General features: G+C 33.6%; 2 protein-coding genes and 1 non-coding gene across 3 annotated transcripts; 1 reads left to right on the forward strand and 2 right to left on the reverse strand.

Moving 5' to 3' along the window:
* Positions 1 to 3597: 3597 nt before the first annotated feature.
* LOC141674015 (uncharacterized) lies at positions 3598 to 4506 on the reverse strand. Its single transcript, XM_074480742.1, has one exon. The coding sequence runs from the start codon at positions 4504 to 4506 to the stop codon at positions 3598 to 3600; it is 909 nt and encodes a 302-aa protein (XP_074336843.1).
* Positions 4507 to 12576: 8070 nt separating this feature from the next.
* LOC141672695 (putative ADP-ribosylation factor GTPase-activating protein AGD15) lies at positions 12577 to 17472 on the reverse strand. The gene is made up of 9 exons (XM_074479343.1): positions 17243 to 17472; positions 16441 to 16499; positions 15946 to 16036; positions 15791 to 15845; positions 15307 to 15397; positions 15007 to 15202; positions 14535 to 14712; positions 14187 to 14291; positions 12577 to 12847 (listed from the first exon to the last, which is right to left on the reverse strand). Coding segments are annotated over exons 1-8 (723 nt in total). The 5' UTR covers positions 17294 to 17472; the 3' UTR covers positions 12577 to 12847; positions 14187 to 14289.
* Positions 13396 to 13467, forward strand: TRNAG-UCC (transfer RNA glycine (anticodon UCC)). Its single transcript has one exon. It is a non-coding gene; the product is annotated as a tRNA-Gly (tRNA).
* Positions 17473 to 17972: the final 500 nt, after the last annotated feature.

The raw sequence follows: 17972 nt of genomic DNA on the forward strand, positions 1-17972 counted from the left end.
ATTATCTCAAAAATTTACAATATAGGAATGTAAAAAATGTTGAATATGTCTTAAATTAACCAAGCGAGAATGATGCAGTTATAAAATCATCTACAAGAAAAATAAATCATTAAAAAGTTAATAAATACCGATGAAAAGACTGATCTTGAACCAAACGGTAACAAAGTCATCCGAAACATGTCATCAAAAGAAATATTTTAACCAATCAACATTTTAAACACTTTGAATAATTACTTGTTATAACACTTACACCAGTTATTTATGCTTTCATAAAGTCGGGGATGGCTAATTTTGGATTTGGTGAGAAGAAAAATAAGTTATTATAAATTCATACTTTTAAAAGAATTGAATTTTGTAACTCATATATATGATATATATGATATATATATAATTCTAAAATTATTATTTTACATATTATTTGGACGACTTTTTAATTTTTTTTATTATGTTATACTTTTAGCGAAAATATTACTTCACAACGTTGACTCAAGTTGACCGACAAAATTTATTAGGTTTACCTACATTAAATAGAGGTTACCTATATTTGAAAGGCGGGTATATAAAGTAACAATAACCTTAACCATTGTATTTGCTACAAAAAATAATCAATCACCTAGGTTTAGGGCGCAACTTTATTTCTTTTTTGGTATTGTACGTGTTCTTTCTTCGTAAGTGCAGCTACGATTGGTATGAAAGCTACGATGATTGAATACACTTGATTTACATTTGATCCGTCTGATGAAATTTTGTTAATGTGTTATTTATTGCCAAAACTTAGTTGTCAAAAGCTTCCGTGCAACAAGGTTCAGGAAAAGGAGATTTATGGTCCTCACGCCAACCCATGACATCTCTTCGAACCTTCTTCGACGTCATGGACATATTTTGGTAAGAGTGAAAATACTGTTTATGTATTCACTCGTTTAACGAAGAAGGTAGCATCATCTTCAGATAAGAAGACCGCATCATCTGCAGATAAGAAGACAGAACATTACGTTAGAAAAACGGGATGTGGAACATGGCACGTTGAGACAGGTCGGAAACAGATCGTTGTTTGTAATAATAAGAACGTCATTCAGAGCCGTGCCTGAGATTTTATGTGCCCTATGCAAAATAAAAAAATGTGCCGCCAAAGTCAAAACAGAAAATTTTGAAGTAATGATAAAATAATAAAAATATTTAAAAATTGTATTTTTTAACATAATTTTATTAAACTAAACATTGAAAAAGAATATTATACGTACATAAATGGTAAACTTATATAAATTTATATATGAACATCAATTAATTAAATTAATTTTTGAATTAAAGTTTTTCAATATACATATAAACATTAAATACATACATATATATATATATATATAATTTAATTAAATTAATCACCTAAATAGAATTACTGAAAAATGATATAGTGTACAAATTTTTTAAATAAAAATTATTGTTTACCGTTTCATTTTATTATTAAATTCAATAGTATAAATTATTTATCAAAAAAATTATTATTTCATAATAATGTCTTACAATTTTGCTCAATATAATAATCTAAATTTTTTTACCTTTACTATTTTTGACTTTTGTTTTATTTATACATTGGTTTTTTTTTAAAAATAAATTAAAGTTTTTTTGAAAAAAATAAATTAATATTTATTTTTATTTTTTTTTACACATAATGTCATATAAACATGTATATACAAATGTGCCCCTCAAAATTTGAGAGCTCTGTTCAGTTGAACCACTTGCACACCCTCAAGCACGACCCTAAAGTCATTAGGGGAAATAAGAAGTTGTTGGTCTATCAAATTAATGATATTAGTGGTTTAGGTGATGGGATCAAGAATTCGGATGATGTTGGTTAGTGGAAGATGCACGAGTATTGTTCGGATGGGTTCAAGGATTATGTGCTTTGTGCGATTACCTGGGAAGGCCAAGGTTGTGAGTTCCAAGAAAGCTGAGGTTGTCAGTTCAAGAAGTACTAAAACTCGGACTGATACTCATATTTCCAGTAATGATGATAGTGCAAAAGCTGGGAACGTTCATCCAATATTATCATCAGAAAAGAATAGAGGGGTTCCCTATTTAGGGTTGGTTCAAGATAATTTGAACGTTGTTCAAGAAGAAAGTGTGAATTGGATGGATCATACAAATCATTGCACTCTTCCGGCATCAACAAACTGTTCCAATAATGTTTTTAGTGATAGATTTTTTCCGGGACTTGGATCAACTTTTAACAGATTTCCCCTTTGAAGAGTTGGAGAATTTGGATATGTTCACAGATTTATCAGTTGAAGAACTTTAGCTTATCCCTTTCAAAATTACAGCAGCCAGGTGTTGGGAAAAAGGAAATCAACTGAAGCTGAACCTTCGGGTAAAAGGTTATGCATCTAATTATCATTAACATATAGATGAGTTTCGTGCCAGTAGATCAATCTGAAGATCAAAGCAGTGATTTCAGTCAGAAGCCCGCTGGGGCATGCTTTGGTCATATCTCGTTAGTTTTTTTGTTTGTTTGTGAGGGGTTTCATCATATCCCCTATTTGTAAGAACATTTGATGTAATATACTTAAACTTAAGGCGTGAGTATGAGCCTCCTAGCATTGCACTTGGTTAGGTTCCAAACCCCTTAAAAATATGAGTTAAATTAGGGTTCTTTTATGCAATTTATATATTTTGCTTTTAAGTTTTTCTTAGATGAATATGGCGCTGGTCATTGTTAACTTTTAAATGTGGATACCTCATATGGATAATTTAGGATATGTCTGAAATTCCCCGACTTACAATATATAATTTAATGAGAAAGGAGAAAGACTACACTGTAGAGACGTTTCTCCCCTGCTGTAGAGATTTGCAAGATATCTCTGCCATTCCACGGAGCTTTCACGATCTTCCTAGGACTAAACCAGCTATCAATCCAAAATATTAAGGCTTGTCTACACAACGGTTTAAATCTCTGGCAATTTGTATGATTTTATATCGTAAATATGTACAGAGGCATTAGGTAGCATCTAAGAAAATTTTCAAAACAGACAAAGAATCACCCAGGAATATATATACTACTGTCAGTTAGTAGTTGTATATAAGAACCGAGAAGTTGTTTGATAATTCTTGAAGATACCTTTTTTGTATAATATTACTGGTACTGATGAAAATATATGAACTAAATTTTAAATTTTAGTTCTGGTTAAAGATGATCAACATACAATATATCAGTGAAAATCTAAAATTGACAAACTAAACAAGCTGAAATTTCAGAATCATATTCTAGTGAACACATAATGCAGAAATTGACAATACTAATGAAACCAGAATTCAGATGCACAGTCTAAATGCGCGCATCAGAATAAGGAGGAATCCCAAGTCTACATTCGACATGAATGTAAAATCTACTTTGAATCTGATCATCCGAATGACCCGAGTTACAATTTAAACATAAACCAATGTACCACACACATAAGAAAGTAAAAATACAATACTTTGGATTCAGACTTCTGCTAAGTTCAGGACGGATCATTAGATAAGAATACGATTCAGGATGGCACTGAAAGTGGAGTTTGAAAACTCTCGGCTTGAGGGACAATTAGCTTCAATACAATCAAATTTCACTCAACGATTAATCATTTCTAAAAATCTTTGGTCAGATTCTTGTCGTTGTAATCTCATATCCTTGTTGAACTTACTAATAAACGCTTCAATTCGGTTGTTCAACTCAGCATGACCTACTGACACGTCCCTCGTAAGCCCACCTCGTTGCCTCGCCAACACTGACTCATCAAATGTCTCCAACTTTCTCATCTCCTTCCCTGCCGTGGCCATAATTACTGGAGGTGCATTCCATGTTTCCATCTTTTTCAGCTGCTTCTTGTTTGGCAATTTGTCGGCTTCGATAATTGCCTCCCATGTTGCCTCCATTGATTCAAAATCTTCGTCAGAATTTTCAGTAACTGGTTGTTCAGTAACTAAAATGGTTTTGATGTGTTCTGGAGATGATGGAATGTGCTCTGCCTCCTCATCTCTTGTCATCTCCGAAGAAACCATATTTTTTGTTTCTAGAATGGGGACTGGTAATGTTGTTGGAGTTTCATGGGAGAAAATGAAATCAACGTCCTCGTTCTTATCAATTTCTTCAGCCGATGAAGATTTTGGTGGCACTGCCTGTCGGAAAGTGCCACCATAATCTTCATCTTGTAAACGAGGACTAACATACTCATGACTATGTTGGTCCTCGTTTACCTTAGGATGGTAGAAAGTAGAGGTAACAACTACGAAAACAATAATGATATTGATGATAACATAGATGTAAGGTGGAGATAACCACAACTTGACTGAGAGCCAAAGTTGTGGTAAGGTAGAAACTTTAGAAAAAGAGTATGGTATGACAGCTGTTTTGAATACAAGTACTATTGAGATGAACCCTACTAATAAAAGTAGTAGTTGAATGGCCCAAACTGTGGTTTCCAATCTGCTCTTCCCTCTGTTTCCTAACAAATCTTTTGCCATGGAGAAATTTTCCATTAACATTTGGCCCTAAAAAACAGTAGATAACAACGAAAAATTCCGAAAAATTTGAAAATTACTTCTGAATGGTTTTAGGCTAGTGCAGGAGACTTTTTTTTCTGCAGCTTTATGTTATATTGAAGTTTTGGTCCAAGAACTTTGATAAAATTGTTCAAATGGAATGACCAAATTGCAGACAGAGAGATTAAAAAGATGAGGAACAATAAAATTACAGATGAAGAGAGGATGGCTATTTAGATATATAAAATTAGATCCAAATATCCAAGCAAACCCTTTCAAGAAAACAGGAGATAGAAAGAAAAAACAGAGTTGAAAGTGGCAGAGAAATCAAAGAAGGGAATTTAAAAGATAGGATAGGAGCCAAACTAAAAAGAGGCTAGTTTCATCTGCTCAACATGCAGACACGTGAGAGAGAGATTGTGAGAAAGAGAGAGGAGAGGGAGAGGGAGAGAGAGAGAAAGAGAGAGAGGGAGAGAGGGATAGAGGGAGGGAGGGGGGAGAGAGAGAGAGAGAGAGAGAGAGAGAGAGAGGGAGGGAGGGAAGGGGGAGAGAGAGAGGGAGGGGAGAGAGAGAGAGAGAGAGGGGGGAGAGAGAGAGAGAGAGAGAGAGAGAGAGAGAGGGAGGGGAGAGAGAGAGAGGGAGGGAGGGAGGGAGAGAGAGAGAGAGAGAGAGAGAGAGAGAGAGAGGGAGGGGTTTCTGTGGAAACTGGAAATAGAATCTGTATGCCAAAAAGAATATAGGATTTGATGCAGTGGTTACTAGTTAGTACTACATACCTGTGCTGCTGCAGACAGAGAGGGAGAAGAGAGAGCTGATACTTGTAGTATATAATGCAGAAGAAGCACCCACTCATTTTCTTTATGTAGAGAAAACAGAAATAATGCGTTTAGGCCTCAACAACCATTACCATGTCTGCACTTTACAATCCGTTCCTAGCCGTTGATTTGCACTATTTGTGCCCAAACCGTTAGATCAATAATTATTATTAACTATGATATAATTCATGCACCGCAAGATTTGCAACCGAAAAAGTGACATTTACTCGCAAGTTGCAACAAGAACAAGGAAAAATATTATTCTTACTAATGGTAAGACAAAGGTAACGTACTCACTTATCCTGCTCGAAGAGCATAACAACAAGAACATGTAAAAAATAAAATCCATACTATTGGTAAGGTAAATGTAACGTACTCACGTACTGCTTCGAGCATAGCAACAAAAAAAAGTAAAATAAAAAATCTTAGTGTTGGTAAGGTAAAGGTAACGTACTCGTTTATCCTGCTCGAAGAGCCCGGTGAGTAAAACTTAAAACGAAAGGAGTGCATTAGAATTCAGAAATGTTCTGCCCCTATCTACCTCATTAAGTCCATTGTCGTGTTCTTGTAACTTACAAAAGGTCACTTGTTTGAAACAGGGAAACAACTATGGTCTATATAAAAGCTTCCATGTTACAGCAATGCAGAGGCACTTTCCAGAACTCTGGATAGTCTGGTATACTTTCGTTTTCATCAGTTTCACTGTAGGTGGCTGTTCCACTAGCACAAGTGCACAACTAGTGTCAGAAAATATCCAATAAAAGCTTACTGATGACAACCGTCCACCGGAAAAACAGTGGTCATGATTTAAGAATTTGCAAGTACAAGACTAGCTATCGCAGTCGAAAACTCTGTCGTCTTGCGCATGACGCATGTATCCACGTAATGCACATTTGTTCTCTTTTTATGAACGATATATATTTTATTTTATGAAATAACACATTGTGCGAGCAAAAATTAATACGTAAATTTAGATGTACGTGTTAACGGAAGAACTTCAAATAACGTATTTGCTACGATCAGTGCTCATTTCACATGTGTTTAAGCATTTGCTACGATCGGTGCTCATTTCACACATATTCAAGCATTTTTTATTGATACGCATGTTTCAAATACGTATGACTGACTACATGTACTAGATACATAGCAAATCACATAATTTATAAATATTTTCTCATGAAATAACGCATTGTGTGAGCAAGAGATACATGACATGACAAATCACCTTCATAAATGTTTTCTAATAAAATAACACATTGTGTGAGACAATACATATTTCACATTTTGTATGGACTAAGGTAAAAATAATATTTTAGTCATTTTGTATGGATCCATACATTCAATCATTGGTTGTCACTAAATTAACAAATACTGTAATGTACTCCCTCTATCCCTTCCATTTGTTTACACTTTACTTTTTTATATGTGTCTTTCAATTGTTTACATTTGGAAACTTTCTAAAATTGGTAAGGTTTTTATAATTTTTAAAATAACTACATCCACTATTTCTCTCCACTATACTCACTTTATACATATAATATTAATTGGTCCCACTACTTTACTCATTTTTTTAACTTTATTCCCTTATTTTATCATTTTTCTTAAACTCCGAAACTCCGCGCCCCAGTTAAATATAAATATTTGGGAGAGGCGGAGGAGTAATATATATACTACAACTCAATTATTATTCGGAAAAAGTTGACCTGGCAATAGAGGAGGAATTACAAAGAATAGAGTAGTAGAGACTAAATTAAAGTTACAGATAGATACATTTTAGGGTTACACTGTATAATGGCCGTCAATGGAGAAATAACTAAAATATCTAATCCACAAGAATACACAAAACGGCCACAGTACTGGTGCAGTGGTGGGGGTGGTCTTTGTGGAGCTAGTGGTGGTGGGCTCTACGCTGCTGTACTTCAATCTTTTTCCTATTCTACGGGCTTCGATTTCGTAACAGATGATTGTTACAGTATTTGAAAAATGTCAACGTCAATTTTTCGGAAATTAATCATAAACGCGTTGAAGATAAATTATTTATATAGTTACGTAAAAAACCAGTCTTTTAACTTTCTACCACTACAAGAAATATAATTTCAAAAAGAGCGGGAAATTTCCCTCACTTTTATTTCAAAAATTTTAAAAGTATGAGTAAATTTTCCGCTATTTTTAAATATGAAATTTCACCGAAATCGGTTGAATTTAGAAATGCCAAATAAATTATTTTGCGGGAAAATTCCCTCCACATTTTTGGAGGCTAAATTCGACTAAAAAAATTTAGTCGAAACTGTTTAAATACGACCGTTTGAATTCGACCGAGTCCGGTTGAATTTAGCCATGTCTCAAGGATTCGACCGCTTTAAATCAGTTATATTTAACCATGTTTTCTTGTAGTATACGTATGTTCCAAAACTCTTATGCTTGCGGGAAGTCGATACGACAAAAAAACGAATAATCGATTATTGGCAATTAACTATGCGTTATAACATTTCGCGCATAGAGAGCTGAAAAAACCTTATAGATAACGTCTTTTTCTAAAAAATATAGCGGATAGATGTTTGTAACAATATAGCTCGGGATTATAACCCATTGTCATGTTTGAAACCACGTGGTTGATGTCATGTTTGAAACTTCAAATGGCCAGGGAATGGAAAATTTTAGTGAGGGGTCCTCCTAAATGGGTAAAGATGATACCAATAGTAGAGCAAATAATGATAACTAGCATGCTATAATATATGTTGCTTTGCTTTTAAGATTAGGGTTTTTAAAGTACAATGGGGAACACACTTATATGCCAAGCTAAGAGCATTTTAGGGCTGTCAATTGTCAATGTTGCCTACACCACAACTTGTATGAACAGTGACTGAATTTCAAAAGCATTTGCTGTGTCAGAGAAATCTAATACTAAGAGAGACTCCTACGCTCTTGCCCACTTAGTTATATCCTCTAGTTCAGAGTTAAACGGTTCCATTTATACATATTTTTCAAATTAAATCCCCTCCAATATTGTTGTCCTGTTAGTTATAATTATACAAATCCAAGATTGGGACGCTAAATCTATTGATCCTCCTCTCCTCCTTTATAATTATACAGCTCATCTCCCGCTGCTTTTCTCCCGCTATTTGTCTCTCCCGCTTCTTCTCGTTCTTTGCTGCCAAGGTATTTTCTGAACCACCCTCTCAGTCTCAACCCCAACCCCAACCGCAAAAAGAAGCTGGAAAATCGAAAAAAGGGAAAGAGATCGAAGAATTTTTTAATTGAATAAGATATATTGCTCATTTCCGCTTGGTTAAATAATAGTATGGATCAGATACAAGGCAACAACCAAACATATACGTGTGTTATTAGGATATGATTCAGAATTATTACAATGAAAATAAAGAGGGTCTTGAGAGTGATCGAAGCTCAAATTCGTTGTGTAATCGATGGTGTACAATTATTTCATAATCCTACTTATTCATTATTATATCTCATTATTTCATAAGTTACAAGTTTGATTTTGTGTATAAGTTACACAGTCCTACTTATTCAGTAGATTGAATTCAATGTAGTAGTAGATTAAATTCAGCAGAAATTCATGGGCATATTTTCTAACAGATTCTTGTGCATTTGCAAAATATTTCCTTTTATTACATAGAGGTTTTGAAATTGTTTTGATAAAAGTTGGCCAAGAAGGATATATACCATCAACAAGATAATATCCCATGTTATATTCATGACCGTTGATGGTATACCTCACTTTAGGTCCACGACCTTCATTCAATTCTCATTCTTACTTCATGTTCTTCTTCTGCTTGCATAATATTAAGAATCATTTGTGATGTTTTCCATTACAAATGAATATTTTAGAGGTATGAATGAATTTGAGTTTGTCGTTGGTTTGTATTTTTTTTAGTTCTGAATTATGATATTTATAACCATAAAAATATGACCGTTGTAATGTAGCTGTTGAAATATGACCGTTGTAATATGGCCGTTGTAATATGACCGTTGAAAATATAATCGTTGAAATATAACCATTTGAATTTGAAAATAATATTAAAATACTGTTTTTGAAATATAGCTAACCATTATAGCTAACACCATTGGAGTATAACATCTTACAGGTTCAGTAAATTTTAGCTAACCATTATTTTATAATATTTTAGCTAACTATTATACCTATCCCCTTGGAGATGCTCTAACCTACTAGTGTCATGTCTTTTGACTTAAATATCTTTGGAAATAACAACCAGAAAATGTGTGTACAAGAAACATGGTATTTATCGACCATCAAATCGGTTATTATGTGATAGAAGATACACATTTTTCTTATAGTGTTACAATGTATTTGTTGTATGATTTTTTATCTACATAAAATGATTATCATATATGTTAATCTGGTGTTCGGTCTTTTTTATCGAACTCCAAAAAAAGAAAATATTATTTTTAGAGTTTAACTTTTATATTTTCCAGAGCAAAGCAAGACTGAAATGACAAAACTACCCCTCCCGCATTCACAATAAAAGCTCTCAAAAATATGAATATAAGGACAATTTAATATTTTTAGACATTTTTGCTCTGAAAAAAAAAGAGCTCTGGAAATAATATAATTATATTTAAAACACAACCCGAACTCGGTTTATATTTTAATAATCAAGTCTAATTATAAAACATGTGTTGACTTCAAGATTAACTACCTTGGTTACTACCACCTTGATTCCTTTAGATGATTGACATATAATTGAAGTTGTTCTGACACTTGCTAGATTCCTCGGTTTAAAAATGTTAAGGTTGTGTTTAAAAATATGAAAAGACAAACTTAACTCAGCCTAATCTTTGGTCTATTGTCTCCTTTAAGACATAGGATTTCTATATATAAATATATTTTATGTCAGGTGATTTAATAAAATTTTGATCACCACTATACCTTTTTATGTTTTGTTAAAAGTGTTTTAAACTTTAAATCAAACCTCACCATTAGTTCAGTTGATGAACAACATGTAAAAAAGAAAGAAACCGACGTAAAAGGTACATTTCACATAGGTTTCGAACAGATGTGAAAAAACACACATTTCTCTATATCCACGAAAATATCTGTTTCTGATAAAATAGATATCAGTCCAGAATCGATATCTAAGCCCTTTTTCTAGTAATGAGACTTCAAATTAGTTCCAAAAATTAAACAAGATTCCCACCTAAGTCTTGTAATATAATACATGGTGAATCCGAGTACTTTACAACAGTTAAATCTTTTTAAAGTAATAAGATTGAAATCAAGAAAAAAATATTATTTTAGCGAGTTTATTATTTTATCGCGAGTAAAAATACACTGTGTCTATTATATTGGGACCGGAAAAAATTATTTTAACGAGATTATTATTATTACTTAATCGAGGTTCAATTAATCAAATTCTGATATATAATAAGTTTATCTAAAATAATAAAAAAAATTAATTTTCCAATTTCCATAAAGTGGTGTAATTTCCACTCAATATATAAGAAAAGCTTACAATTGATAATAGTAATTATTATTGTCTTGTATTTTGTCGTTGTAATAGTAAATAGATTACTTTTGCTAAGTGGGCACTCTCACAAAATTAAAGAAATAAGTAGGAGCAGTGAGCCCAGAGCCAGAATAATTTAAGTAATGTACTTACAACCTAGATACATTTTATATATATATAAAAAGGAAACAAATAGAGAAGTGAGAAAAGTGGGTGCATGCAACTTTAGCTAATTTGTCATTATCACTAAGTTAAACAAAGTTAAAGCATCCTATAAACAAAGTTAGCTAATTTGGACATTATGTTCTCTACTATATGCTTTGAATTTTGAATATAGCCTACATGCACATGAAAGTTGCATCACAAAGATTCATTCTTTTTTACCAACTTTAAAACTCTTCTTTGTTATCAGGAAAACGAATTATCAATATCGCACACAGAACCTAGAACGACTGAAACGAATTACCAATATCGCACAGAACCTAGAACGATTGAGAAAATCTATTTATACTTTTTACTAACTTTAAAACTCTTTTCTGCTCGTACGAAAATGAATAACCGAATCTCGATAACCAAAAGTCTTCTTTGCTCGCAGGAAAATGAATAACTGAATCTCGACAACAAAACCTAGAACGACGGAGAAAACCTATATTATACCACCATACTATCCCATCAAGCCCTCTCTAGACTATTTCATTGCTCAATAATCATGACATTATAGTAACAAAAATATTTAAACAGAATTGTGGGGTTTATTAGGGCCTGAGAAGATGACTGTTGGGCTGTCATACTCATATCACAAGATAATAATAATGACAACAAATTATGCCCCCAGTTTTAGAGGCAAATGGGTCAAGTCATCTTATACAAAAGCAATTTCTCTTTGCATCTAATATTATATGATACATATAACTTACAACTAGTAAACAAAATAGCTGCAGTTTAATACTTCTGTAGCTTATCATTGAATTCATGTAACCATTCATTTGAATCTACTCTTCTGCATTCATGCATCTCTTTGCTATAGTTTCTACACTCTACAGTTAACTATTTAATACAGATACAAAAAAAAATTGAGTTGTTTAAGAATGCATCATACTGCAAGTGTTAGTTAACAATCCCCTCTGCAACAAAGTTGCGAAAGCTTGTAAGAAATCAGAGGTATGAAATATCAACAAGAGCAATAAATTGTTCATTGCAGGCTCGAGCTTACGGATGAGTAATTTGTGTAGGGACCTTACCGAGTTCCTATGGTTGCTTAGTGTTCTCATAATTATTTTTAGCTAAATATATTCTCACAATGATATGGGAGCACTACTAGAATTATGTCAATAGACATCGGTCTTGATGGCATTCTCTCTGTATACATTATCAACCATCTATGTTCAAATGAAAAAGTGATACTATCATTTTATGCAAAAGCATTCAATCTAAACAGCACTATGACTTACTGGAATTAAGCAGTTAAGTGCTTCCCAACCAAATGACAATAACTTTCGACAAGTAACATGACAGCAAAAATCCATAGCTCACTGCTCGGTGTCATCCACTTAAAACATTTGCCCGAAAATATGCAAGAAATGGGAGATACAGACTTACTGTCAATGGAACAAGTGGTTTGGTTGAGACAGTCAGTACAACCATGTAAGTTATCGTTTATACCAACCTTTTGCACTTTCAGTTCCATTCAAACATGTTAATCAACTATTTAGATATATCAGCAGATTGACAGAAAGAGAATGCGATATTAAAGAAGATAATTGACAGAATGGTCACAGAAAAACTGGAATTAATAGATTAAGCCTGACAAATTAATTGACTATAGCAGAGTTTTTGTTAAACATACAGCAAATCATTAACTTGAGAAAGGTACACCTGAAATATGTACCTGTTGCCAGGCGTACTAAAAACCAAAATTTTTGAAACGGATAAGAAAAAACGTTTCTTCGTAACTGTGACTCAACAGAGAGTTTAAAGGAAGGATCTCATGCAAACCATGACGAAGTAGAGTACAAAATCTTCTGGTAGCTTGAATTCCTGCAGTGCAATTTTTAGAGAATAAATGTAGTTAAGTAGTAATTAGAAAGTAAATCTTTGGTGTTAGATTACGCAGACATGTATTCAAACAACCACTTCACATAAATAAGACACTTACAGAAGAACATGGATTTAAAAAGGGAAATTTACTTATAGGAAGTTAGAATTTTTACATTGTAGTAACATCTATCCACCAACCTATGTCCTACGGCTCACTACATTTCTGAAGTATTCACGTCTCATATTCAAATAACGGTTATGGACACTCCATCCAAACGGATGCAACTTAACAACCAACTCGAGGGCCATTACGAGAAATTAACTTTAGATTGGACACTCCATCCAAGCGGATGCAACTTAACCACCAACCTGAGGGCCGGTACAAGAAACTAACTTTAGTAACTTTGGATCAATATACTTAATCATGGGAGACACGTCAAAGTACTTGTAAACTCTTTGAACTTGTCTGCTTCTGAGTGCTTCATTTCTTATACACATCCTTAGTGACAAAACTATTATTTCTTCATTTCTTTGAAAATGCCATGCTAGCGTTTGTAGTCCAACGGTTAGGATAATTGCCTTCCAAGCAATAGACCCGGGTTCGACTCCCGGCAAACGCATGATAATCATATATAATTATTTTTTCTTTTTTTGTTTTTTAACTGTCTCCTGGAATTCAACTGTCATTCTGTAATAAGATGCTTCTCTCCCCTACTGAATTTTAGCTCACCTATCTTTTTACAAACACTATGTTACTCGGACTCGGCCAGAAGTGTCCGACATGGACACGTGTCCAGGTATCGGACTCGGCAACATTTTAAAAAATACACATGTTTTTGGCTTAAATATAAAACTACTTGTGGCTGCTAAAGTGCCCCTGTCATTCTGTTGATCACAAGTTGTACTTGCTCATTGTGCATCCTAAAGGCATATTATGGGGGAAAATCACTTCCAACAACTACTAGGTCCTCCTTTGCTAGATAAATATTACATTACAATATGATTACTGTGACAATAACGACTACCTTGAAGAATTAATCTGCTCACATTTTATCTCTTTTTCTGCTTCTTTAGTTCCGCGGCATTATGGTCTGTAACATCTGTACAGTTGCTTATCCTCTGGCAAGAAAGTAGTTTATGATGTTGTGAATTTGACCTTGGACCCATATTAGGACATTTTTGATTAGGCAATAGAGGGTTATCAGTTTGTTTAAAAAAATTAATTATCCTGCACTCTTATAACTAAGGACGGAAAAGAAAGATAAAACGCTAAAAACAGATTTTCACTAAACATCATGTAGGAGTTGCTGAAATGTGCAATGCATATGAAGGGGCATACCTTTATGACCATAGCCCCTTCCCGTTTCCCAGTTCCATCTGTTAACTAATGCTTCGGGCAACAGACAGGTGCCATACTCTGCTCATAGCTCTATTAGAGTAGCTCCTGCATTTACAAATTCATATCATAAACTGATTTTCTATATTTTTAGCTTCAAAGATTGCTGATGCTGCTAAAAAGTGGTTGACCCCATCATGTATTTTATTAAGCAAACATATTTTATCCAGATTTATGATCCTTTGTCAGTCTTTACGAATCCCTTATTTGTATGTTCCGTTGATTAAAAAAAGTAATTCTGTTATCTGCAAGATATTTGAGGTAAGCAGTGCACCCAAAAAGTGGTCTTACAATCAAACGTTGCCCAGCGGGTAGGAGTTACAACAGCACTATCATGTTCTGAGACATAGATCAAACTGAAGAGATCTGTACCAGCATCAATCTTCTTTGCGGATGTGTCATTTTCAGTGACACTTAGAGCAACTGGAGGTGCAAAGAAATTCTCTTTCTGGTCAATTGCAAATGAAGCCTGTTTATAGTAAATAAATAGAACTCTGAATAAGTGATACACATCCTCTGATATGTAGTGTAGATGAACTTGAAACAAAAAGAACAGAAGTTTGATAAGACAAATACAGCCAAAACACTAGAGTTTGTAAGCTAAAGCTCGTTGTAAACGGATGACAAGCAAAATCACGAAAAGATCCCTTGTGCCTAGACAAGCATGTGACTGCTAACTACATGATGCAACTAGCTGCATTCTATGCCAATATCTATTACCATGCATTAATCAGTTAACACATAACATTAAGAACCAACATACCCCATGTTGCCATGTAGGTGCAGATTGTGACATGTGCTGAACCATAGTATCTTCCTCCATAGAATTTTTTCTTTCTTTCCTTGGAATTGGAATCTTGAATGGACCTTGAGGTAAATTATGATGATTATTGCTACTTCGAAAATCTGAAGGATTTGGTTGTTTTGCAGTTTTAGAAGCCCACTTTCCGCTCTCATACCTGAAAACTCCCAATCACGTTATTAGATAAGAACGCGACAAGTGCACTTATGAATCATTATTCTAAATGTGAACACACAGTAAACATTTGCTGAGAGATTTTACTTGGCGCGTATGAAATTTTCAATATTACGCCTGTCATCGTCTTGTGGCAATTCAGCTTCCCAGTAATTGTTTGCCTTCTCATTGCCCATAGCTGCACCACAAGAGAAAAAGAAAGGATTGTTATTTAGGTGGTAACCTGAGATTTAAGAGATTTTTCCCTTATATAGAGAGATGCAGCCTTTATTGTAGCTTAAACTAACTCTCTATTTGAAAATGCGTGACATCTGATATAGCCAAAAAAAATTTGTGACTTTTGGCTAGAATTTTATCAAAGCATCGTATAAGCTTTTCCCAGGAAACACTAATCTGTTCCACAAAATAAAACTGGGACCAAAATACTTTTCCTAGTGAGACTAATGCATAGTTTAAAAACCTTGCTAATGTGACGGAAACCTCATATTGTGGTCTCAGGCGCTCAACGTGATGACACTTGTTTAAGTGTTTCGGTGTGTACATGTGAGAGAGAGGATGAGAACGGATTTACCTTGCATGAAGGAAACCTGATCCGGTAGCCAAGTATCGAGCGCTGTAGATCTTACCTATTTTATGAAAGTGAAGAATTTCATGAATGATAAAATAACTGCTTTGAGAATTCTAATCTGAAAAAAAGAAAAAAGAACAGAGAGTGTGAAATGGGACCTTTGATATGTGCACTCCAAGACTTCGATGTATTCCTGAACACTGAAGGCATATAAATATTCCGAGGTTTATACTTGCCCATCTTGGAGCCCTGAATAAGAAGTACATTGCAGATACAAGTTATTATACTGAGGTTAAAAATGATGTCAAATGATCTCACTGTAATGCCTAATCACGAATCAACGATTACATGAATCACAAAATGAGACTGGAATTATTTGGATTTGTAAAATTTGGTAGGCAAAGATAGCACCAACTCTTTAACCTTAAATGTTTTCTTGCAAGAAATTGGAGATTATACGCCTGCTGAACATGGTTCCTAATACAGCTCCAAAGAGTTTTCATGCTTACCACAAATACTAATTCAAACATTCTGTAATGCTTAATTCATTCTTAAGAGAATAACTATAACATTATTCACCATTTTCTCATTACTCAGGTAATATATTGGTATACATTCTACGCAAATGAGTTTATAAGTACAGAATATCATACTTGCTGTGACAATCTGCACACCCCCTATTTTCTGGCAGCTTGAGAAGACCCTCCAATATCTACAAAATAAAAAGAATTTTGCAGAACTGTAAGAAAGGTACAGTTTACACTTTACAATGATATTTTCACCAGCAAATCGATAAATGTAAAGACCATTTCACTGCCAATTTCATCTTCAATAGCATAGAAACTAGATAACCAAGCTATTGATGTCCTACCACTATCTCCACATTATTTTCAGTTGCAGGTATTAATATCGCGATTTCTTGACATCCAAAGCTTTCATCTAATCATTTAAGTTCAGGTTTTCGATCAAAATTGAAAGATGGACCTAGTACCGAATACTGGCTTTTCGTGGGACTGCAGGGAATTCATATCAAAACACAATCTGTGGACTAAGAATCTATAATTTCACCAAAATGTCCAACATCTTATACAATTGCAGTCGGGGGTGGCAGAGGAGGGATCGAACCTCCTCAGCCAGCATAAGCTCTGATACCATGTTAAGAAATCAGTTATTCAAAACCTCAATGTGTTAAACAATGACCATTTCCAGGATCTTATATTATTCTAACATAAACATCAGCATTACCACACAAAGAGTAATTTTAAAATACATAAATTAGCAAAGTGTGATCACATATTCATGCTACCTACAGATTATCAAATGATTAGGAAACCATAAATTTAAATTTGAGCTAAGTTCAAGAAAATGTAGAATTTTGCATGATCATTAGAAAATAACATCAAAGAAGATAATTAAAAATTTTAAAATATATAAATATCAAAAAGAAAATTGTACCTTGGTGTGTTTATTATGAAGTTCCTTAGAGACTGAAGCCTTATCATTCATCTTTGCAAAATTTAATAATTATTTGCTTCAAGAAAAAAACACTAAAAAGCAAAGAAACAGAAAGGGAAGGAGATGGGGAGGGTTTTCAAATTTATCCTTAATTCCCAAGCTCTTTCACCTCTCCATTTTCCTTGTTTTTTTGTAAGTTTGAGTAATATTTTTCAAATCTTATTCAAGAATGGCAGATTGAGGTTGAAGAAGGAAGGTTAAAAATTGATGTTGATGATCACAACAATCTAAAAATTTAGTGGTGCATAGCATGCAAATAATATACATGACTAAATAAAAATATTTGAAAGCTTTCCTTGTTACCCGGTACAAAAAATTCTGTTTACTAAGTTCTGAATAAAATTTGTCCAAAATATTACACTTCAACATGCATTTCCGTATAGGCGGAATCAGTATTTTAAAACAGCCCGAACTAAAATAAAATATCTATCTATATTTTAGTGTTAACATGGAATTCATGAAACAATTTCACTAAATTAAACTCTCGTTCATTTTAATACAATTTTGTTTTTACGTCTGCTCAATTGTATACATTCCAAAAATAATACTCCCTCTATTTTTTATTATATGACATTTGACTTTTTAGCACACAATTCTAAGTGTTTTGACCGCATAGTTAGAATAATAATTTTTAATTTTTTCTTTTTATGAATAAAAATATATAACTAAA

Source organism: Apium graveolens, chromosome 7, assembly GCF_009905375.1.
Source record: "Apium graveolens cultivar Ventura chromosome 7, ASM990537v1, whole genome shotgun sequence".
Taxonomy (NCBI): Eukaryota; Viridiplantae; Streptophyta; class Magnoliopsida; order Apiales; family Apiaceae; genus Apium; species Apium graveolens.